This window comes from Mesoplodon mirus (genome assembly GCF_964341445.2).
Source record: "Mesoplodon mirus genome assembly, chromosome: 19".
Lineage (NCBI taxonomy): Eukaryota > Metazoa > Chordata > Mammalia > Artiodactyla > Ziphiidae > Mesoplodon > Mesoplodon mirus.
Genome location: NC_138995.1, coordinates 15928843 through 15953953, shown reverse-complemented (window position 1 = coordinate 15953953; position 25111 = coordinate 15928843). Strand labels below are relative to the sequence as shown.

Sequence of the window (25111 nt, the reverse complement as noted above, 5' to 3'; positions counted from 1 at the left end):
GAACCAGGGGTGGGCGTGGGGAGACTTGATGTTAACTTGACTGTGCAGTGAGACAGAAAGGCAACATAGAAATTATTTGTGGAAGCCTCTTAGTTGGAGAGGAAAATAAGCAGTATCTCCTCTCACCCGTGTTCCCCATGACTGCCTCATACATCCCCTCTTGGTGGTAATGAAGACATGTTCCCTAATCCCTACTTCCATTTTCCAGCTCTTGGTCTTCCAGTGTCTTTTTGGGAAAAGTTAGGAAAATCTGGGTCTAAATAGATACTTTCTTCTTCAAGTGTTTTATATACCCTCTGAGGTCAATTTACTTTGAACTCTTTTTACTTTCTTTGTGAGATGAAATTTAGAAATTATTTTCTGGAGGGTCGGAGGGTATTATACCTTGAAATGTTGAAAAGTAGATTTGGGGCTAGAGGGACCTAGGGTGATGCTGGAATAACTCCAAGTTCATGGACCTAGATTGGACCGTCACCTCTGGTTCCGTGGATCTGGTCTAGCACTGACCTCGGGTGACAGACGTGGGTGGCTGGGTTTCAGTGTCTCTACACTGAGGAAGTTGTGCTCTTCAAAGTCTCCTAATAATTTAATCATCAACCCACCTTGGTTTGCCTGCCTTATTCATTCATTTAGCCCATTCTTTTTTTTTTTTTTTTTTGCGGTACGCAGGCCTCTCACTGTTGTGGCGTCTCCCACTGTGGAGCACAGGCTCCGGACACACAGGCTCAGTGGCCATGGCTCATGGGCCCAGCCGCTCCGCGGCATGTGGGATCTTCCTGGACCGGGGCACGAACCTGTGTCCCCTGCATCGGCAGGCGGACTGTCAACCACTGCGCCACCAGGGAAGCCCCATTTAGTCCATTCTTAATGAATGTTTTAGATAATGATCCAGAGGGCTAGGAGATCAAGGGAGAAATGTCTCACTTCCTTTCCCTCAGCATCCAGAGAATCTTATTCTCTTCATTCCCACTCTGGGAAGCAAGTGGCATTTTACTTCGTGAGTAACCTAATATTGGAAATGACCATTCTTCTCCCTTCACTAAAGCGCTGTGTGTTGAGCTGGAGAGAATTTCCTTGGTTCATTTTAAGCCAGTGGTGGGTCAAGAATGGAATGACTTCAAAAGGGAAGTGTATGATTCTGATACAAAGTTTTTTCCCTTTCTCTACAAATCTAGCTTCTCGCCACTGATGCCTGGCATGCCCACAGATGTTTATTTTCTAGACCTCTTCACATTGATGAAATCTTATCACTGATACTCTGTGACTCTTCAGAATATGAATGACTGTAAAAACCTCCCACCACGGCCTGACAGGTGCACAGGCACCGAGAGGCCTTATGAGGGGTCAAAGATTGGGTCTAGTCTAGTTCACTGCCAGTTCACAGTGTGGTAGGAGCTAGGCAAGAAGCAATCCTGTGGCTCCTTTTTTGCATTTGCAAGTGTAAAAGACTTGCATGCAATTTCAGGTAATCAGATGGGGTTATTTCCTCAACAGGATTGGCTTTTCAATGAGAAAAGCTCAAAAGGGGCATTCAGAACCCATCTGGAAATACCTAGTTTCCGCACATCTAGAGCAAGTTGTGGTCTCACGCCAACGAGCGGGGAAGGAAAGCCCCCGCCGCTTACCCAGACCTCGCATGTCCGTAGTGTGGTCGGCCTCTCAGGGGCCACTGGGAGGGGAGGTGGGACACTCACCGGCTGCCTGTGTTTTGTGGTTGGTACTTCTTTGCAGTAGGAGGCAAGAGTCCTTCATCTTCTGTCTACTTTCAATCCTTGACATTTTGTTTTTCTTCTCTTTCAGAAGAAGCCATTGAAGATGTTGAAGGGCCCGGAGAAGCGGCTCCTGATCCCGAGGAGCTTGCGAAAGATCAGGAGAGTGGAGGCGAGAAGGACCAGAGCACGTGGACAGGTAGGCTGTGTGGCTGCCCTCCAGCCCCCGGCGTTTCTCCCCTGGCGGAGTAAGGCCAACAGGTCAGGGGCCCGGAGCCTCCTGAATCCACCAGAACAGCTAGGCTGGTTCTGTGTCGGTGGGAGATGGACTTTATTTTCGCTTTTTTTCAGTAGTCACCTTCCTTCTCCTATTATGTTATATTAAGGAATTTTTAAAGTTGTTTGAAATGGCCCCAAAACCAGCTTGTGTGTCGAGCGAGCATCCAGGTGTTTGGCCCTGTCCTAGGGGCTGCTGGTGTTGAGGTCACGTTCCTTGAGCGCCTCCTCCCCGTTGCTGTTTTGCCCTTGATGTGATTCTTCCTCCATGGAAGGTCCAGGGCCCTGTCCCACCTGCTCCCAAGCCCCACGGAGGGATTTGCTGTGTGGAAATGGATGTGTCACCCCTGAATCTCTAAGGAGTCAGCAGTGCAGTGTGGGCTTCATCCTGCATTTGGGGGGCCTGGGCGGCTCTGCGTGTTCATGGTGTCCTACCTTGGCCTCAAAGGGGCGGCAGGCAGTACAGCCAGGCAGGAGGCTGTCTTACCAAAAGCAGGAGAAATTGAAGAAGTCAGGAAAGGAAGTGCTATTTCTGGAAAAGCTGGTGTTGAGAGAAGGGGCGAATGACCTTCTCGCAAGATGATAGGATTTCTGTATCAAGGGAGAGAATTGCTGAGACTGAGAAGAAAAGCTGAGGTCTTTTTTGAGGAGGAGCAAAGTTTTTTTTTTTTTTTAACATCTTTATTGGAGAATAATTGCTTTACAATGTTGTGTTAGTTTCTGCTTTATAACAAAGTGAATCAGTTATACGTATACATATGTTCCCATATCTCTTCCCTCTTGTGTCTCCCTCCCTCCCACCCTCCCTATCCCACCCCTCTAGGTGGTCACAAGGCACCGAGCTGATCTCCCTGTGCTATGTGGCTGCTTCCCACTAGCTCTCTATTTTACATTGGTAGTGTATATATGTCACTGCTAGCAAGGCCATTTCTGAGAAGACTTATAGGGACAGAGAAGTCTCCCAGAAACCACCACTATAATTAGAGGAAATGATATGACAAGCAACAGAAATTATTTTATTTGGTCAACCTAATTCTTACTGCCTTCCATTATTAATATTGTAATACTTTGTTGTTTGTTGTTGTTTTTTGAGGAAATATTTACCTTCTGGGGTCCATATTGGTTGGGCCTTTGTTACTTTTCCAGGCATGACTGTTCTTAAATCATGTTCATTGTTGGCCTTTACTATTTAAACAAGATACAGAATCTTGGAGAGAGGCCAGGGGAGAGCAATGAAAATGACTGAAGGCTGAGAAATACTGCCTCTGAGAAGAGGCTGAAAGAAATTGGGGCTGTTCAGCCTAGAAAAGAGAAATTTGAGTGTAACAGCTTCTAAGTTTTGGTAGGGATCTGGCCTCGCAGGTGATGTGTCGCTGTCCTGCATTTCCTGGGCATCCTGGCAGCTGAGTGACCGACGGGCACACTGGACGAATTTTACCATCTGTGCTGCTCATGGCCCCCTTTTGAACTGGGCTCTGTGGTGTCCAGAGGCCTTTGCTTGAGCTAATACTGAGGGCCACAGTGAGCTAGCTCCCTAGGAAGATCTGGAAGGTGGGACCAGTGAGTAGGGGATGGAGGTCCACACTCGAAGGCCGTTGAGTGTGTGGGGCGGACTGTCCTGTGTTGCCTCGCATGGATCAGGATCCCAGACTTTGCTGTAATATTAAGATGATGAGATCTAAACAGACTTTGCAGGCAGCAGTGCTTAATACACATCTGCCTGGAGGAAGTGAGCTGGGGAAGAGGATTTCACAGACACGGTTTGAAGACTGAGTCACCTTCCAGGCCAATCCGTCCTTTGTTTTCACAATTTGGGTGCCTGGTTTCTTTTTATTTTATTTTATTATTTTTTGGCTGCTTTGGGTCTTCGTTGCTGCATGCAGGCTTTCTCTAGTTGTGGCGAGTGGGGTCTACTCTTCATTGTGGTGCGCGGGCTTCTCATTGTGGTGGCGTTTCTTGTTGCGGCGCACAGGCTCTAGGCATGCGGGCTTCAGTAGTTGTGGCACACGGGTTCAGTAGTTGTGGCACATGGGCTTAGTTGCTCCGTGGCATGTGGGATCTTCCCGGACCAGGGCTCGAACCCGTGTTCCCTGCACTGGCAGGCAGATTCTTAACCATTGTGCCACCAGGGAAGCCCACGGGTGCCTGGTTTCTAATCCTGCCTCTGACATGTGACCTCGCTGCAGGGACCTTTCTGTGCCTCAGTTTTCTCCCGTGAGATGGGAATCAAGAACAGCCCCCACTTCCATGGCATTGCTGTGAGGGTTATTTGAATATGGGAAGCTTGGAACAGTGCCTGGCATATAGTAACTCTGTATCAGGAGGGGTTTTTTGGGTTTGTTTTCAGTTTAGTTAAATAAAATGAGGAAACCTAGTGGCAGTTTCTCTTCGGGTCCTCCCATTTGAATGTAAAACTGTTGCCAGGCAGTGTTTCTTGAGAAGCTGAGGGGAACAACATAGAAGGATTTCATGGGATTGTGCAAATGGCATGTGGTGCATGTTTCCTGCATTCTGTGTGCTAAGGACACTGAGAGAACAACAACAAGTAGCAGCCATCTGCAGAGCTCTTACTGTGTGCCAGGCTCTGTGCTGGGCACTTTGTATGTGTTACTCTAATCCTTACACCAGGTTAGAGCAAGCTTTGTTGGGGGTGGTTCAATTAAATCTCATTCAAAGTGTTTATAGTTCAGTGGGAATGTGTCCTCACAGCACTGGCAGACATGCCGGGCAGTCAAGAGACTACATGAAGACTTAAAATGAGCACCCCAAAAATCCAGTGCCTTTAATAGGGCTCCACTTTCTCATTCAGTCATTCAAGGAACATACTTAATCTTTATCTGTATGAGAGAGAGAGAGGGGGAATGAATAACTCAGAGATGCATTTTGCCAGTTGCACAGTAGTAAAGGGTGAGGGGAAAATTCTTCCCTGACTTCTGCAGGCGATCCTCTTTTGACCTGAAGCATAATTTTGTCTATATTGTTTGAGTGTGTAATGACAGGCTTTATTAAGGTACTTGGGCCGATTTGATCTTGGAATCGATTTAGGTGCCAGCAGCCTCTCCTGAGCTTTCTTTGGGATCCTTAGTATTTTATAAAAAATGTCTGCGTTTGTTCCATTCACTCCCTAAATTGAGCCGTTCCTATCTGATTAAATGTGTTGGGGAATTCTTCCTCCCGGCAAATAAATAAATAGTGATTTCACAATTTGTCCTGTTGATTAGTAGCTGCTCAGGATGCAGATTAATAATATTTCAAATGGACCTGGATAATTGGCATTTTCTCAGCTATTGATTATGTACTTTGGGGTTTGGTGCAGGAATGGATAAGCTTTACTAAAATATTTTTTGTTATTTATTTTTACATTGGAATAGGATTGCTGATTTCCATTTATTTATTTATTTATTCATTTATTCATTCATTCATTCATTCCTAACATTTATTTTATTCTTTTTTTAACGTCTTTATTGGAGTATAATTGCTTTACAATGTTGTGTTAGTTTCTGCTGTATAACAAAGTGAATCAGCTATATGCACACATATATCCCAATATCCCCTCCCTCTTGCATCTCCCTCCCACCCTCCCTATCCCTCCCCTCTAGGTGGTCACAAAGCACCGAGCTGATCTCCCTATGCCATGCAGCTGCTTCCCACTAGCTATCTATTTTACATTTGGTAGTGTATATATGTCCATGCCTCTCTCTCACTTCCTCCCAGCTTACCCTTCCCCCTCCCCGTGTCCTCAAGTCCATTCTGCACGTCTGCGTCTTTATTCCTGTCCTGCCCCTAGGTTCATCAGAACCATTTTTTTTTAGATTCCATATATATGTGTTAGCACACGGTATTTGTTCTCTTTGTGACTTCCTTCACTCTGTATGGCAGACTCTAGGTCCATCCTCCTCACTACAAATAACTCAATTTCATTTCATTTTATGGCTGAGTAATATTCCATTGTATATATGTGCCACATCTTCTTTATCCATTCATCTGTTGATGGACACTTAGGTTGCTTCCATGTCCTGGCTATTGTAAATAGAGCTGCAGTGAACATTGTGGTATATGACTCTATTTGAATTATGGTTTTCTCAAGGTATATGCCCAGTAGTGGGATTCCTGGGTCATATGGTAGTTCTATTTTTAGTTTTTTAAGGAACCTCCATACTGTTCTCCATAGTGGCTGTATCAATTTACATTCCCACCAACAGTGTAGGAGAGTTCCCTTTTCTCCACGCCCTCTCCAGCATTTCTTGTTTGTAGACTTTTTGATGATGGCCATTCTGACCGGTGTGAGATGATATCTCATTGTAGTTTTGATTTGCATTTCTCTAATGATTAATGACGTTGAGCATTCTGTCATGTCTTTGTTGGCAATCTGTATATCTTCTTTGGAGAAATGTATATTTAGGTCTTCTGCCCATGTTTGGATTGGGTTGTTTGTTATTTTGATATTGAGCTGCATGAGCTGCTTGTAAATTTTGGAGATTAATCCTTTGTCAATTGCTTCATTTGCAAATATTTTCTCCCATTCTGAGGGTTGTCTTTTGGTCTTGTTTATGGTTTCCTTTGCTATGCAAAAGCTTGTAAGTTTCATTAGGTTTCATTTGTTTATTTTTGTTTTTATTTCCATTTCTCTAGGAGGTGGGTCAAAAAGGATCTTGCTGTCATTTATGTCACAGAGTGTTCTGCCTATGTTTTCCTCTAAGAGTTTTATAGTGTATGGCATTACATTTAGGTCTTTAATCCATTTTGAGTTTATTTTTGTGTATGGTGTTAGGGAGTGTTCTAATTTCATTCTTTTACATATAGCTGTCCATCCATGCACCACTTATTGAAGAGGCTGTCTTTTCTCCATTGTATACTCTTGCCTCCTTTATCAAAGATAAGGTGACCATATGTGCATGGGTTTATCTCTGGGCTTTCTATCCTGTTCCATTGACCTATATTTCTGTTTTTGTGCCAGTGCCATACTGTCTTGATGACTGTAGCTTTGTAGTATAGTCTGAAGTCAGGGAGTCTGATTCCTCCAGCTCTGTTTTTCTTTCTCAAGATTGCTTTGGCTATTCGGGGTCTTTTGTGTTTCCATACAAATTGTGAAATTCTTTTGTTCTCGTTCTGTGAAAAATGCCATTGGTAGTTTGATAGGGATTGCATTGAATCTGTAGATTGCTTTGGGTAGTATAGTCATTTCCTCAATGTTGATTCTTCCAATCCAGGAACATGGTATATGTCTCCATCTGTTTGTATCATCTTTAATTTCTTTTATCAGTGTCTTATAATTTTCTGCATACAGGTCTTTTGTCTCCTTAGGTAGGTTTATTCCTAGGTCTTTTATTCTTTTTGTTGAAATGGTAAACGGGAGTGTTTTCTTAATTTCTCTTTCAGATTTTTCATCATTAGTGTATAGGAATGCAAGAGATCTCTGCATTAATTTTGTATCCTGCTACTCTATCAAATTCACTGATTAGCTCTAGTCATTTTCTGGTAGCATCTTTAGGATTCTCCATGTTTAGTATCATGGCATCTCAAACAGTGACAGTGTTACTTCTTCTTTTCCAATTTGGATTCCTTTAATTTCTTTTTCTTCTCTCATTGCTGTGGCTAAAACTTCCAAAACTATGTTGAATAATAGTGGTGAGGGTGGGCAACCTTGTCTTGCTCTTGATCTTAGAGGAAATGGTTCCAGTTTTTCATCATTGAGAATGACATTGGCTGTGGGTTTGTCATATATGGCCTTTATTATGTTGAGGTAGGTTCCCTCTGTGCCTACTTTCTGGAGAGTTTTTATCATACATCGGTGTTGAATTTTGTCGAAAGCTTTTTCTGCATCTATTGAGGTTATCATATGGTTTTTATCTTTCAATTTGTTAATATGGTGTATCACATTGATTGATTTGCGTATACTGAAGAATCCTTACATTCCTGGGATAAACCCCACTTGATCATGGTGTATGATCCTTTTAATGTGCTGTTGGATTCTGTTTGCTAGTATTTTGTTGAGGAGTTTTGTATCTATGTTCATCAGAGATATTGGCCTGTAGTTTCTGTTTTTGTGACATCTTTGTCTGGTTTTGGTGTCAGGGTGATGGTGGCCTCGTTGAATGAGTTTGGGAGTGTACCTCCGTCTGCTATATTTTGGAAGAGTTTGAGAAGGATAGGTGTTAGCTCTTCTGTAAATGTTTGATAGAATTTGCCTGTGAAGCCATCTGGTCCTGGGCTTTTGTTGGAAGATTTTTAATCACAGTTTCAATTTCAGTGCTTGTGACTGGTCTGTTTATATTTTCTATTTCTTCCTGGTTCAGTCTCAGAAAGTTGTGCTTTTCTAAGAATTTGTCCATTTCTTCCAGGTTGTCCATTTTATTGGCGTATAGTTGCTTTTAGTAATCTCTCGTGATCCTTTGTATTTCTGCGGTGTCAGTTGTTACTTCTCCTTTCTCATTTCTAATTCTATTGATTTGAGTCTTCTCCCTTTTTTTCTTGATGAGTCTGGCTAATGGTCTATCCATTTTGTTTATCTTCTCAAAGAACCAGCTTTTAGTTTTATTGATCTTTGCTATTGTTTTCTTTGTTTCTGTTTCATTTATTTCTGATCTGATCTTTATGATTTCTTTTGTTCTGCTAACCTTGGGGTTTTTTTGTTCTTCTTTCTCTAATTGCTTTAGGTGTAAGGTTAGGTTGTTTATTTGAGATGTTTCTTGTTTCTTGAGGTAGGATTGTATTGCTATAAACTTCCCTCTTAGGACTGCTTTTGCTGCATCCCATAGGTTTTGGGTTGTTGTGTTTTCACTGTCATTTGTTTCTAGGTATTGTTTGATTTCCTCTTTGATTTCTTCAGTGATCTCTTGGTTATTTAGTAGTGTATTGTTTAGCCTCCATGTGTTTGTATTTTTTATAGTAATTGCTATCTAGTCTTATAGCATTGTGGTTGGAAAAGATACTTGATACGATTTCAATTTTCTTAAATTTACCAAGGCTTGATTTGTGACCCAAGATGTGGTCTATCCTGGAGAATGTTCCATGAGCACTTGAGAAGAAAGTGTATTCTGTTGCTTTTGGATGGAATGTCCTATAAATATCAATTAAGTCCATCTTGTCTAATGTGTCACTTAAAGCTTGTGTTGCCTTATTTATTTTCATTTTGCATGATCTGTCCATTGGTGAAAGTGGGGTGTTAAAGTCCCCTACTCTGATTGTATTACTGTTGATTTTCCCTTTTATGGCTGTTAGCATTTGCCTTATGTATTGAAGTGCTCCTATGTTGAGTGCATAAATATTTACCATTGTTATATCTTCTTCTTGGATTGATCCCTTGATCGTTATGTAGTGTCCTTCTTTGTCTCTTGTAATAGTCTTTATTTTAAAGTCTGCTTTGTCTGATACGAAAACTGCTACTCCAACTTTCTTCTTATTTCCACATGCATAGTATATCTTTCTTCCATCCCCTCACTTTCAGTCTGTATGTGTCCCTAGGTCTGAAGTGGGTCTCTTGTAGACAGCATGTATACAGGTCTTGTTTTTGTATCCATTCAGCCAGTCTATGTCTTTGAGTTGGAGCATTTAATCCGTTTACATTTAAGGTAATTATCGATATGTATGTTCCTATTACCATTTTCTTAATTGTTTTGGGTTTGTTATTGTAGGTCCTTTCTTTCTCTTGTGTTTCCTGCCTAGAGAAGTTCCTTTAGAATTTGTTATAAAGCTGGTTTGGTGGTGCTGAATTCTCTTAATTTTTGCTTGTCTGTAAAGGTTTTAATTTATCCATCGAATCTGAATGAGATCCTTGCTGGGTAGAGTAATCTTGGTTGTAGGTTTCTCCCTTTCATCACTTTAAATATGTCCTGTCACTCCCTTCTGGTTTGCTGAATTTCTGATAAAAGATCAGCTGTTAACTTTATGGGGATTCCCTTGTATGTTACTTGTTGCTTTTCCCTTGCTGCTTTTAATATTTTTTCTTAGTATTTAATTTTTGACAGTTTGATTAATATGTGTCTTGGCGTGTTTCTCTTTGGGTTTATCCTGTATGGGACTCTCTGGACTTGACTATTTCCTTTCCCATGTTAGGGAAGTTTTCAGCTATAATCTCTTCAAATATTTTCTCAGTCCCTTTCTTTTTCTCTTCTTTTTCTGGGACCCCTGTAATTCGAATGTTGGTGAGTTTAATGTTGTCCCAGAGGGCTCTGAGACTGTCATCAATTCTTTTCATTCTTTTTTCTTTATTCTGCTCCCTGGCACTTATTTCTACCACTTTATCTTCCAGCTCACTTATCCCTTCTTCTGCCTCAGTTATTCTGCTATTGATTCCTTCTAGAGTATTTTTAATTTCAGTTATTGTGTTGTTCATCACTGTTTGTTTGCTCTTTAGTTCTTCTAGATCCTTGTTAAATATTTCTTGTATTTTCTCCATTTTGTCCAAGATTTTGGATCATCTTTACTATCATTGCTCTGAATTCTTTTTCAGGTAGTTTGTTTATTTCGTCTTCATTTATTGGGTCTTGTAGGTTTTTATCTTGCTCCTTTGTACATATTTTTTTGTCATTTTATTTATTTATTTATTTTTTGATGGGTGGGGCTGTATTCCTGTTTAGTGGTTCTTTGGCCTCAGGCATCCAGCACTGGAGTTTGTAGGCAGTTAGGTAGAGCTGGGTCTTGGTGCTGAGATGAGGACCTCTGGGAGCCCTCACTCTGATTAATATTCCCTGGGGTCTGAGGTTCTCTGTCAGTCCAGACGTTTAGACTCGGATCTCCCACCACAGGAGCTCGGGCCCGACCTCCAGCCTGGGAACCAAGATCCTGCAAGCTTGTCACTGGGGATTCTTCCTGTCCCCTTAGGTGTCCGTGGTCCCCCACCTGTGCCTGGTAGGTGCCCTAGTTATCCTGATTTCCTTTGTTATGTCTGTTGGTAATGGACCCTCTTTGGGCTTCTTTTATTTAGGAGTCAGGTCTTTTACCTTGAGTGGCAGCAAGACAAGCAGGATAGTGATTTGATGCATGAGAGCATCAATGCCATGGTCAGTGGTTGGGTCCCTGCCACATGCGGGGCAGTGGGCAGAGCTCCACTGATCACAAGTTCCTTGAGATTACAGGCCTTGCCTTCAGGGAGCGTACAACTCTACTGGGTATTTCAGGAACACCCATGGTCATCAAACAGTATTACTATAGGTCAGTGCTGTGTCGATAAAAATGTTCTGCATCTACACTGTACAGTACAGCAGCCACTAGCCACACAGGGCTCTTCAGTACTTGACATGTAGCTAGCATAACTGAGGAGCTCAATTTTAAATTTTACTTAATTTCAATGAATTTAAATTTAAGTAGCCTGTGGCTAGCAGCTACCATATTGGCCAGTGCAGCTAGAGATACTCAGCAGGAGCAAAACCAACTTTGGAAGAATGTGTCTGCAGTTCTCATTGTACTTTCCAGCTATTATTCAGGCTACATTAAGCTGTAACTGTGCACCAGATTACACCTGTCCTGCTCAGCCGACGTGCCATGAATGGTCACAGATACTGATCTCCATAGCCCTTGGGTTGGCCTGCGGAGGCCGGGGGCTGTTCAGGCCAGGGGCAAGTGCAACTTCATCTGTTGATACTAATTAGCTATGGTTTTCTGTGTGTGCTGCCATATGAAGAAGAGCTGGGCAGCACTGCTTTATATACGATTATTTCATTTGATTCTCATCCCCCAATGCTGTGAAATAGATACTGGAAGGAACCACCCCCTTGTCCTCCCTCCCGCCATTTTGTAGATGAGTGAATGGAGCCCGGGAGAGCTCAAGCAAGTTGCCAAAAGGCATACAAGCAGGTTCGGCTTTGCGTACTGGCTCTTCCGCATGCTCTTAGGACAGAGCCCAAGCTCTTAGGAGTTCGTTATACATCTCTCCAAGAATGGACTTTTTCAGTCTAATCATTTGATCCCATTTTCACCCCCATTCTGAGTGTAGAGAACAGCACTCTCCTAAAGTTGTGCAGTGGAAAACAGTAACACGACTGCCACCTGTATGTTCAAAATGAGTGGGACTGTCAGCCACGAACGTGACTCCTCATAAGGCAGCGTCATGCTCAGTCTGAACGCAGGTTGGTGAAGTGGAAAGAACTCTCTGTATTTGGAGTCAGGAAGCCCACCAGTTAGCCAATGACCTTGGCCTCTGGGAGCCTTGGAACACAGACAAGTGACACCCACCAGCCGCAGCCTGGGTTCCATGATGGGACGTGGTGGTACATGGACAAGTCCTTAGTAGACACCTCGGGTCACGTCTACTCAAAGCAAGTGTAAAGTGCTCCTGTGGGCTACCAGAGGGTGCGGAAAGGGTCTTTGATTCAAAGCCTCTTCCTTAATGCACAGCCATTTCCACCATCCAGCTTTGTGGTTTTCTCTTTTAAAATGTGAAAGCGATCGCTTGTTCTCTTTTAGCAGTGTGGATTTGAAAGTGTGTGTTGTAGATTGAAGAGCCCCCAGTGTCAGCAACTGAACAATAATTAATGCAGTGATTATCCAATAAATCATTAATTGCTATAAATTAAGTGATATACAATTAATGTAATGCTTTATCACCAATAATTAGGGGAAAAAATTGAACCCTTGGCAAATAATCATAGCAAGATGGTTATTTAAATCCTGTAGCCGCCATGGTTTATAGCCACGGAGCACTAGGCTGGGTCTAGTTAAGCTAATTTGAGACAAGATGACCTGGGGGATATTGGGATTTTAAAAAACAAACAAAGATGGGGCAATACTCCAACTTAAAATGACAACATAACGCTTCAGAAATCCCTAACTGATGTCCATGTTTGTATTTTTGTAAAATTTTGGTTTCGAATTGTAGTTGGAGCACTGCTTTTCAAGGGGAATAGCTTGAAGGGATTTTATTTTATTAATTTTTTAAAATCCATGATGCTCACCTAACACACAGCAGTTAGTGCAGCGGAGCACCCCTGATCTGAATCTGTGGAAGACTGCTATTAAAGGAGGTCTTAATGGGCTGGCAAGGTCTGGGCAACTGTTAGGGAAAAGAGTGTTTATGGAATAGGGTGCTGGCAGGCATGATTTCAATCGGATTTGACATGTTTAACATAAATGTATAGTGTATGGCTCTTGCTGCGTATGAATAATTCCTGCAGACCCACTGCCTTTCTAATTACTGAGGTTGAAAAAAAGCAGGTCAGGAACATCCTGGTGGAAATCTATTACCAGCCCTCCCCCTCTTCTCCCTGTTGTTTACAGCTTTGTATAAATAGGGATGCCATTGTATGGGGAACTGAGTGCCTGAAATGTAATCTGTGGCAGAGAAAGGAAAGGGGCTGAAACAATACTTTTTTGAAAAGACTGAGTCCATAAAGACAAGATGAGGCATGTGCTGAGAGGAAGCACTCTGCACTATGCGAAGGCAGAGGCCCAGGGCTCAGGGCCCAGTCCTGCCACTGAGATAAGCCACGCGAACTTGGTCTCTGGACCTCAGTTTCACAATCTGTCAAGTGGCAGGTTTGGACTAAATGGGTTCTTGCAGTTCTGGAACTTCTTAAAAATATGATTGGAGGAGGGACAGTTGTACAGTAGTGTAGAACCTTGGAAAACATTAATTTCTAAGGTCAGAATGCTCATAGCTTGCAAGGATGTTCCTGGTCTCTGGCTGGTGGAGACAGCGTGGATCAGGAGCCTGGACAGAGTTCCCATGGGCCCCCTAGCCATCTTCCGTGAAGGTTAGATAGTACCACACGGCCTTTCTTTGGGGCATCAGAACACTGAAGCTCTCACCTGGTCCACTGTTACTGGGGCCCATCTCACTGAGTTGTCAGAGCCCGGTGATGAGGACATCAATCTTTGGAGACTCTTTGGAGACTCACGAGGGTGTCTTTGAGTGGCTCCCCATGTCCCAGCCCCGTTGTTTGCTGGAAACCAGGCCATTCACTGCCTCTACGAAAATCATTTTGGCCTAATTCTGTGTCCTTTCCGACTTGGTTCCATCTCTCCACCTCCCCCAAAGGTAGATTGGTCTTTGCAGTAGGGTACGTGTGAGGGAATGCTGGGAGCCTGGCCTGCATGGCCCCTTTGTGGTTCCTGTTCTTGCCAACAGAATGCATTTTTGGTTTTATGTTTTCACACACAGATGGGAAATGTGTGGCTAAGTCGGCTTTTCCAGAGTCCACTTGTTCCCTTCCCCCACCTCCACTCCCCACACTCTTTTTTTCCAGGCCACTTTCAGTATAACTTGGCTGCTTAAGTCACTGCAGGCAGAATTCTGTCTCACAATTGAAAACAAACGATCTGAACTATTTTTATGTTGAGAAGCAAAAATAGATACAGGGTATGGCGTATATCTGGACTTGCCCGAATTCCAGTAATTCAACTGTCTTGGCTTTGAGAATTTATATTTAAGTCATAAGAGGCATAGGCACCATATCAGTTGAGCAAATATTTTTTGTGCAGATATCTAATGCAGATATGGGATATACAAAAAAAAGTAATTGGAACTCACTTTCTAGAAAGGACGTTATATGCAATCATATAACTATGGTAACAGTGTAATGAGAATTATCATCAAGGTATAGACAGAGAGCAGTGAAAATGTAGATTAAGGAGCAAATTATTTTTCATCGCTGTAGAAAATAACTTATAGATTTGCATATTATTCTTGCTACACGGCCACGTTAGTCTTCTTGCTTTGTTTCAGTTTTAGCTTTTGTGCTGTTGGGGGAAGCACCTCTGTTATCAGAATCATGATCATGATTCTAAAAAAAAATACTATGGTGCCTTTCTCAGGGGATATCAGAGCACTTTTGTTAGGCTCTCACATTCTTCCTGGGTCCAACGTTATCTTTATTTAGCAGCTAGAGAACTAAAACTCATCGATGGGGAACTCCTAGGTGTCAGATTTGTGATCAAACTGCAATTTGCCTTCTGGGTCAGGGATATATCCCCCGATTATAAAGCTGAAGAACACATGATCTAGTAGCTTTCTCTTACTATACGAAGATTGGAGAAGACTTGAAAATCCTGTTTCTCTAGTTGTCAAACAGAATTGTCACCTCTTTATGGTCAGGGCCATGTGGCATTCATTCATTTTTGTTTTTGTTTTTTTAAAAGACTGTTTTTTTTAGAGCTGTTTTAGGTTTACAACGAACTTGAGAGGGAGGTACAGGGATTTCCCGCATACCCTCTGCCCTGCTCCCCACCCCCCGACATGCATAGCTTCCCCCATTATCAACATCACCTACCAGGACGGTACTTTTTTTTTTTTTTTAACCAATGATGAACCTACATTGATCCATCCTAATCATCCAAAGTCCAAAGTTTACCTTACGATTCACTCTTGATGTACATTCTGTGGGTTTGGACAAATGTATAATGACATAGAACCATCACTATAATATCATACAGAGTATTTTTTTTTAATTTTTTATTTTATTTTATTTTTTGCGGTATGCAGGCCTCTCACTGTTGTGGCCTCTCCCGTTGCGGAGCACAGGCTCTGGACGCGGAGGCTCAGCGGCCATGGCTCATGAGTCCAGCTGCTCCGCGGCATGTGGGATCTTCCCGGAGCGGGGCACGAACCCGTGTCCCCTGCATCGGCAGGCGGACCCTCAACCACTGCACCACCAGGGAAGCCCCATATACAGAGTATTTTTATTGCCCTAAAAATCTTCTGTGCTCCGCCTATGCATCTCTCCCCAAGCCCACATTCATGCATTTTTGTAATCGCTAGCATCTAGCAAGTGCTTAATACTGTTTGGATGTTTCATTAGCAATCAGTTGGTAAAATAGAATAACCATAAACACTTTAAAGTGCAAGTTATTCAACTTTCTGCTTTTTAGATATTAAACCCATGGGGTGAGTAGAATTCTTCCGCATTGTTTTACAGAAAAGGCACATTTAGGGTGTCTTTGTGTGTCCTTGAAACCCGGCCTCTCCCCTCACTCTGTGGTTATGTGGCCGCACGTGCACCTGTATTATTTCCCAGAGATACTTCTAAAAATGAAACCATGGCAACAAATGTTTGAGCCCTCGCTGTGTGCTTGACTCTGGTGGGCTTCGTGTGCTAATCTCTCTTGCTCGCCTCCCAGAAGCCCTGTGAGTAGACGCGGTCTTCCCGCTGACAGACATGGAAGCTGAAAGTCCAGTGTAGTCAACTGAAATGCTCAAGGTCACACAGCCGGCACTTGAGCCAGGTTGTGGCAGCCCTGCAAGCCATGTGCTGTGTTCCTTAGCGGGGGAGGGGGTGCAATGCCTCTGTGTAAAGAGAACTTGGCCAGGGAAACACAGGAGTTGCGGAGGAGTGGTGCCCCCGAACTGCCTCCCCCACCCCTTCACACACATCGGGCGTCCTGGGCCTTTGCAGGCTGTGAGCAAACACAGCCTTTGGAGCGTGGTGCTGAGAGAAATGCTGACGTAGACGTTACTCGGTGTGGGGCTCCCCCTCTGTGCTTCCCAAACTCCAAGAGGAGACGTTTCCATTCTGCTCGGTACTTGAAATCTACAGGGGAACGTGGAGAGTCGTTCCCATTTTCCAGCCCTTCTGGGACCTGAGTGACGTTTTTCTCGCCCATTGCAGATTCTCACGCTCCTGCTAACCTGAGTGAGCGAAGAGAAATCCTCGGCGGGTCCTGGGGAAGAGCTGATGTGTAAGGGTGCGGAGAGGTGAAGGGCAGGGCTCTTTGTGTCTGTCACCGTGCTGGACCCAGATTGTATGTTTTTATTGTCACAAGTTCCATTTGACTCTTAAAATTTAGTTAAGTATCTTATGAAGATAGGTTTGGAATGGAGGAAAAACTGGAAGAGTATCCTTCTAGTCTAGTCTCTGGGAGTCTGTGCTGTGTTGGGGCTCGGAGGCTCTGACTAACCTAATTAATATTTGATTTGATGGATGAGCTTCTGTTAATTAACTGCGACCTGGTCCCAGCATGACCCACATCACCTCTTGTTTTGACCTACATCTCGCACCTCTGGACTTTTTTCTGTTAATTCAAGTGTCTCTAAGGTTCTCCCTGTTCTAGCTTTTTCCAAGTCCATGGTTGTCACAGTCCTGTAATGAAGCCAGAGGGCAGAGTGATAATGCAGACCCCGAGGTAGCCGCCGACCGTGCCCCATCCTCACCGGGCACTGTGACCACAGCTGCAGATGGCATCTGTGCACAGCTCAGGGGCTCTGCAGGGGAAGACAGGACACTCTGGGGAAGCTGACAAGAGGCCACAGGCAGGCAGGCTGATTTGATACCTCAAAGTGAAGAAGTGGGTCTTGGCCCCTTTGGTCCCTGGCTTCTGGCACAAGCTGGGCTCAGGGTAGCAGCCCAACATTCAGAAGTTATGAATACTCCAACACCTGATGTTGGTCTAAACGAAGTGGTGGCTGGTGGCTCTGTTTTGACTGGTGGTTCATTCAAAAACCTGACACAGAGGGAGTAAGGTATCTTGAAACTGAATTGCGGGATGGCCTTTTGGGAGCGCAAATCAGTGTAGTTAAGCAGCCTTATGAATATTTCAACAAGGAATTAGTACAACAGATTGATGCCTCTGATGTGGGACTTAGCACTACGTTTTTTCCCAAAGATGCAGACAAGCAGCAGCAGCCAGCACTCAGCGTGGGCCCGCCATCACACCTCAGCCGCTTGCTGGGAAAGCATGGCCTGACCCCCCATTCCCAGAGTGCTGACTCGCGCACACAGGGGCCAGTGTGGGTCTCTGCATTCTTCCCAGGGCCGAAGCAAAGGGCGCCTCGGGCTGGTGTGGCCTGCAGGTGCCAAGACCTGGGAAGCCAGCACCAAAAAGAGGCTTCCTCTTCCTGCAAAGTGGAAAGAGCCCAGAGGTGTTTGTCCTTTTCACAGAGGTTCTCCAGGACACGTGGAAAGACCGAGACTTTCATAAGCAAGGCAGTCTGTCATTATTCTGGATTACGCTGCTAACAGAACACGTAGAGGTTATTCCTTCTGAATTTCTGGCTTTGAAAATGTGTCTGTGTTGGTTTAGAACAGGAAGTTTCCCTGAGGGACAGCCGTATTTAATCTTTCACCTTTGGCCTGAGGGGGAAAACATCGGGCTTTGAGACCAGGCCTGGCTTTTGTCCCCGAGTGTAGATGATGAGAATAGCATTTTCAGCAAGAGTCATTTGAAAGTGGACGACCAGATCCGCCCACGCCTGCAGGCCCTCTTATTTAATTCTAGTCCAGCCACAAGGTGGTATGGTTCCTACCAATTACAGAAAGCTTTGGCTCTGACAGCAGTTCTCAAGGTGTGGTCAGACCACCAGCATCACCTGGGAACTCACTGGAAATGCAGATTCTCTGAATCAGACCTATCCTAGGGGGGTGGGGCCTGCCTTCTGTGTGTTAGCAAGCCTTCCAGGGGATTTCTGACTCACAGTTGAGTTTGAGAATGTTGGGGCTCTGACCTCTGTGACATGCGTGAAGTTTGAGACTTATGTCTCCTTTAACCGGATGGCAAGGCCATGAGCCCTCGCCGCGTGAGGAAGGAACTGAGCTTTCCTAACAGACAGAAGTGTGTAGAAGAGGCACGAGTCCTGGTCTTGGCTGATGGAATCCCGGATCGCAGGAGTGGGAGAGGAGGAGACATGTGGTCATGATGAAGAGTGATCAGAAACCCAGCAATCTTTTTTTGTTCTGTTTTTTTTTACCAGCTTATGATTTAATGAAGGGTATGATAAAAGATACAGATGAACAGTCAGATGAAGAGCTACATAGGGCAAGGTCTGGAAGGATCCTGAGTGCATGAGTTTCTGTCCCCACGGAGTTGGGGTGTGCCAACCTGGAATTTTAAAAAAATTTGGGATTTTTATGGAGGCTTCATCACGTAGGGATGATGGATCATTAACTCAGTCTCCAACCCCCTCCCCTTCCTGAAGGGTGGGAGGTGAGATTGAAGATCCCAAGCTTCTAACTTGGTCTTTCTGATGACTACTCAGAGTCACCTCATTGGAACAAAAGATACTCCTGTCACCCAGGAAATTTCAAGGGATTTAGGGGCTCTGTGTCAGGGAGCAGACAATGAACTCAGGCAATGAAACAAGGATTTCCTTTCCCAGGTTCAGCTACTGACTCTTCTTGGGATGACAGCCCCTGCCTCCTCCTGGGGCAGCCTTCCTGCGATCAGCTTCCAGCCTCTGGGCCCCTGTGGATGCCTCTCCTTCACCCTACTCCCTTTTCCTCAGCCTCCTCTTCAGTCCGTCTACCCTTTCTAAGATTCTTCTTTTCACTCCTGTCTCCTCCTTGAGTCCCATCTCCCAAATTAAGTGTCACACATAGAGGCTGGTAGACGGAATGAAGGAATGCCCAGTATCAGGGGAGGGTGGGGCAAGCCAGAGGGCACGGGACATCCGCTCCAGCCCACAGCTACTGCATAGGAATGAAGATCCTGTTGCCAGATTTTTCCACTTATCTAGAGGTCCTTGTCCTTCTGCTTTTTATGAAACTCCCTGTTTTATTTTATTCTATTTATTTATTTTTGGTTACATCGGGTCTTAGTTGCAGCACGCGGGATCTTTTCTTGTGGCGTGCAAGCTCCTCTCTAGTTGTGGTGCAATGGCTTCTCTCTAGTTGCAGTGCACAGGCTTAGTTTTCCTGTGGCATGTGGGATCTTAGTTCCCTGACCAGGGATCGAACCTGCATCTGCCGCATTGGAAGGTGGATTTTTTTTTTTTAAACATCTTTATTGGAGTATAATTACTTTACAATGGTGTGTTAGTTTCTGCTTTATAACAAAGTGAATCAGCTATACATATACATATATCCTCATATCTCTTCCCTCTTGCATCTCCCTTCCACCCTCCCTATACCACCCCTCTAGGTGGTCACAAAGCACCAAACTGATCTCCCTGTGCTATGTGGCTGCTTCCCACTAGCTATCTATTTTAAATTTGATAGTGTATATATGTCCATGCTGCTCTTTCACTTCGGTCCCAGCTTACCCTTCCCCCTCCCCATGTCCTCACGTCCATTCTCTACATCTCCGTCTCTATTCCTGTCCTGCCCCTAGGTTCTTCATAACCATTTTTCTTTTTTTAGATTCCATATATATGTGTTAGCATACAGTATTTTTTTTTCTCTTCGTGACTTACTTCACTCTGTATGACAGACTCTGGGTCCATCCACCTGACTACAAATAACTCAGTTCGTTTCTTTTCATGGCTGAGTAATATTCCATTGTATATATGTGCCACATCTTCTTTATTCATTTATCTGTCGATGGGCACTTAGGTTGCTTCCATGTCCTGGCTATTGTAAACAGAGCTGCAGTGAACATTGTGGTACATGACTCTTTTTGAATTATGGTTTTCTCAGGGTATATGCCCAGTAGTGGGATTGCTGGGTCACATGGTAGTTCTATTTTTAGTTTTTTAAGGAACCTCCATACTGTTCTCTGTAATGGCTGTATCAATTTACATTCCCACCAACAGTGCAAGAGGGTTCCCTTTTCTCCACACCCTCTCCAGCATTTATTGTTTCTAGATTTTTTGATGATGGCCATTCTGACTGGTGTGAGGTGATACCTCATTGTGGGTTTGATTTGCATTTCTCTAATAATTAGTGATGTTGAGCATCTTTCATGTGTTTGTTGGCAATCTGTGTATCTTCTTTGGAGAAATGTCTATCTAGGTCTTCTGCCCATGTTTGGATTGGGTTGTTTGTTTTTTTGATATTGAGCTGCATGAGCTTCTTGTATATTTTGGAGATTAATCCTTTGTCTGTTGCTTCTTTTGCAAATATTTTCTCCCATTCTGAGCGTTGTTTTTTTGTCTTGTTCATATTTTCCTTTGCTGTGCAAAAGCTTTTAAGTTTCATTTGATCCCATTTGTTTATTTTTGTTTTTATTTCCATTTCTCCAGGAGGTGGGTCAAAAAAGATCTTGCTGTGATTTATGTCATAGAGTGTTCTGCCTATGTTTTCCTCTAAGAGTTTTGTAGTGTCTTGGCCTTACATTTAGGTCTTTAATCCATTTTGAGTTTCTTTGTGTGTATGGTGTTAGGGAGTGTTCTAATTTCATTCTTTTACCTGTAGCTGTCCAGTTTTCCCAGCATCACTTATTGAAGAGGCTTGCTTTTGTCCATTGTATATTCTTGCCTCATTTATCAAAAATGAGGTGACCATAGTGCGTGGGTTTACCTCTGGGCTTTCTATCCTGTTCCATTGATCTGTATTTCTGTTTTTGTGCGAGTTCCATACTGTCTTGATGACTGTAGCTTTGTAGTATAGTCTGAAGTCCAGGAACCTGATTCCTCCAGCTCCGTTTTTCTTTCTCAAGATTGCTTTGGCTATTCGGGGTCTTTTGTGTTTCCATACAAATTGTGAAATTCTTTTGTTCTAGTTCTGTGAAAAATGCCATTGGTAGTTTGATAGGGATTGCATTGAATCTGTAGATTGCTTTGGGTAGTAGAGTCATTTTCACAATGTTGATCCTTCCAATCCAAGAACATGGTATATTTCTCCATCTGAGAAACCCAGTAATCTTTATTTAAACCCTGGTTAAAAAGAAACACCTGGGTGAAGGGGAAACAGGCCTCTCTGTACTAATCTTGCAACTTTCTGTGAATCTATATTTCCAAATAAAAAGCAAACTAATAACAACAGAAACAACACTGAAGAGCTTCTGGATTTTCAAAGTGCTGACCTATCTGGTTCATCTTTGAGTTGGAGGAGAAAAATAATGAGCCATTCCCCGAGTATCAGTAATACCCATCTGTAGTATAACTCAAGTTTTCTTTGAAATCCTCATGGAAACAGGAAGACATGTCTGGTAAGTGGATGAGGCCTGTGTGTTTCGCTCTACCTACCTAGGCATGTTCGTCTCCTTTTTGAGTACTTCTCTATAATGCTTTCAAGAGACATGCAGGAGCAGTGTAGCCTGCACTGAACCGAAACCAGGACTGTGTTTTGAATAGAAGGTTCTTACCCTCATGGGGCTGGACTCTGGGTGTGGAAGGGTGTAGAGACCCCGCCGGGTGCGCCTTCGCCGCGCACAGACTCCCCGCTTCCTCTTTGAATCATCTTTAAGTGCTTGGTGAGAGGCAGAGCTGTGCCTGTTTAGCGACCGAGCTGGCAGCCGAGCAGACCCTTTAAAGGAACTGTTGCTCTCTGTATCAGAGAGGGGGAGAATTTAGCCAGCTCTCTGGCCACTTCTAAAGTGCAGTAGCTCTGCAGGAGATGCGAGAACGAAATCTTAGCCTCTCCTCTGGGGAGGGAATTGCAAGCAGATGCCAAGAGCAGCTCCACATTCAGTGACATATGAGGATCACAAGTCCAGAGCACAGATTGACCCTCTGGAAACTGTGCATTTCTGCTTTCTAGAGGGGAGTGTCGGGCCTCTGAGAAGCTGAGGTGAAGGGGCTATGGAGAGGGCTCACTGCCCCTTTCATTTCATTTTCATTATGAGCTGAATGACCACTTTCCGATATGGTGAAGCTTCTGTGACTATTGTGCTGGGGTCATTATCCCAACTCAAGCACTGAGTATGGAGCTGTGTGAACGTTTTTTTTTTTTTTTCTCCTTAGTCAATGGAGATAAAAGATTGCTGTAAATTTCTGGGGCAGGTGGCAAGCTGGTTTACGGAACACAAGGCGATGAGAACCTCTGGCTTACGGAAAGTAGCATGAATTAATAATCATTTAATTGGCTCCTCCATTATGTTGCTGGTTTGGGAGATGGAAGTTTAGATGGAGGGGCTGTCAGTGGTACTTTAGCTCAGAGTCTGATGGTTAAGAAGTGGGGCTGGAGGCTGCCTTTGGCCGCTCCACAAGGATGACATGTCAGGCAGCCTCCCAGGCCTTCAGTGGGCTCACCTTGGGGTCCCCAGAAGGAAGGGGGTCAGCATCTTGGTGAACACCACTTCCGAGTGCCACTGTGCCATGAAGAGAAGAAATGCAGAAGAAACTTCCCAGTAACATGGACAGCTCAGCGCATGCCCAGGATCTCCCCAAGGGAGGACTCTGGCCAAAGGCGGGCCTGTGGCAGAGAATGTCCACCGTGCCAACAGCTCCAATGGTGTGTTGAGTGATGAGAAGGTCAGTTTTGCTCATGGAACTGAAACTCGCTTGTCATGGAGGGCAAGTTGATGTCTTGGCAAGTGATTAGGGAAAGCCAAAAACTGTGTACCTTAAGGTTCCGTTTCTACTTCATTTCCAATTTTTCTTCAGGTTTCTTTTTCAGGAGGCAGCAACTCCCTGCCTTCCCTCGCTTCAGAGTTGTACGACCACATCAGTAGGTGAGAAATAAGGCACGTGTTGGCATTAAGTCTGCTGGCAGTACATGGTATTGCAAGTACAGCTCTCAAGTTTTCTGTCACCAAAATTTCAGTGACTCAGATTTTAGTTTATTAGTGAAGATTGGGATTGGGTGAGAATTTGTTCTAGGAAAAGTGGTTTTATCAGGTGAAGTTAAAGAGACTGTGTTTCTACCATACTTGACCACTTGATAAGCCCCCTAAATTATACTGTTCTTACCTATTCTTCTTTATTTAAAATTTACTTTTTATTTATTTATTTTTGGCTGTGTTGGGTCTTTGTTGCTGCACACGGGCTTTCTCTAATTGCGGCGAGCGGGGGCTACTTTTCGTTGTGGTGCGCGGGCTTCTCATTGCAGTGGCTTCTCTTGTTGCGCAGCATGGGCTGTAGGCGCACAGGCTTCAGTAGTTGCAGCACGCGGGCTTAGTAGTTGTGGCTCGCAGGCTGTAGAGTACAGGCTCAGTCGTTGTGGCACACGGGCTTAGTTGCTCTGTGGCATGTGGGATCTTCCTGGACCAGGGATTGAACCTGTGTCCCCTGCACTGGCAGGCAGATTCTTAACCACTGCGCCACCAGGGAAGTCCCCTTAACCTGTTCTTTATAGTTAGTCACCTCTTACCTGAAACCTTACTAGGCTTGTTTTAATTATTCTATATGCTTATAACATAATAAAACCACTTCTTGAAAATTGTAAACAAGACTTGCATGAATTCATATTGGCTCTCTTCTCTTCCCTACTCCCTCTAATTAATATGACAAGAGGGGTAAGTTTTTAAGGAATTATTTTTAGAGGTTAAATACCCCCAAGCAAATATGTTAAAAACAAAGGATATCTGGAAGTTGACGTCACAGAAATGATTTTTGTTTTTCCTGAGGAAGCCATGCACTGACTACTGTGTCTTTTCCTTTGAAATGAAATTTCTTTTGCTTGGAATGTAGAGGAACCTAAGAGAATGGAATGGAGAGTCATGAATCAGGTCTGCTTCTCAGTACTTGCCTTCGTCAGATACAGTGACCAGCCCATCACAGTTTAAGGTGGAACGGTGGCTTCTGGCCCAGAAAGTTGACTTTGAATTTTCTGTACTCCATAACCAGGACATGCTGGTCCTTTTCCTGCCTCACCAGCAAGTTCAGTGGGGCAACCTTAACTTCTAACAAGTTGAGCAAGTGTTTGTCCACTCCTTAGAAAGTATGCGTGGCGAGGAATCTGCAGCTAACATCCTGTCAGGCTGTGCTTGGGGTTTGACCCTGCATTTCCCCGATATTGTCCCAGCATCCCTCTTGCCTCGCTTTATAGAGTATGTAATCGATGGCACTCGCATGATTCCTTGCCACGTTTTAAAACCCTTTGAAGTGCCAGGAGCCCAGCATGTTGCCTGTGGAAGATTCATTGAGATTTAACACATATTTTCATATGGCATAGCTGCCAAAATGAGGAAAAATTGCTTTAACCAGCAAAGTAAAAAAACCACCTGATGTTTTGCACAGTATGGATCCAAATAGCAACCTTTTCATGGACAGTTGAATTTAAATGCTAAACTCTTTAATTATAATATTAAAAATAATATAACTACATGACAAACTTAGAAAATGGGGAGATGGTCCATGATGCCATCACCTAAATACAGTAGTCATTTTCTTCCAGTCTTTTTTTCTAATACCTATTTTTTACAAAGCTATATCATGTTATAATGCATACGTTATCTTATTCTTTTTTCTGATTAACATTCTCAAGGATTTTTCCATATTGCTTCATAGCTGTCATATGTAATGTCATCTAATACTCAATAGAGTGGCTGTACCATTGTTTACTTAACGGTGCCCTGTTGTAAAATATCTAGATTGTTTCCAATTCATTTTGTCATTATTGTAAAAGCCACTACAGATATAGTTACCCTTGAAGTTGTTACCA

The 25111-nt window shown here is 43.7% G+C and overlaps 1 protein-coding gene across 7 annotated transcripts in view; it reads left to right on the top strand.

The window, feature by feature from the left end:
- Positions 1-25111, top strand: part of ZFHX3 (zinc finger homeobox 3) — a 258929-nt gene that overhangs the window by 203608 nt on the left and 30210 nt on the right. For all 7 annotated transcript variants that reach the window (XR_014292026.1, XM_082605621.1, XM_082605625.1 and 4 more), the window contains one exon: positions 1801-1908. Coding sequence is in view for 6 of the 7 variants with exons in the window: in XM_082605621.1 (XP_082461747.1) it covers positions 1801-1908 (108 nt within the window). In the remaining variant the exon portion in view is untranslated. The remainder of the gene's footprint in view (positions 1-1800; positions 1909-25111) is intronic.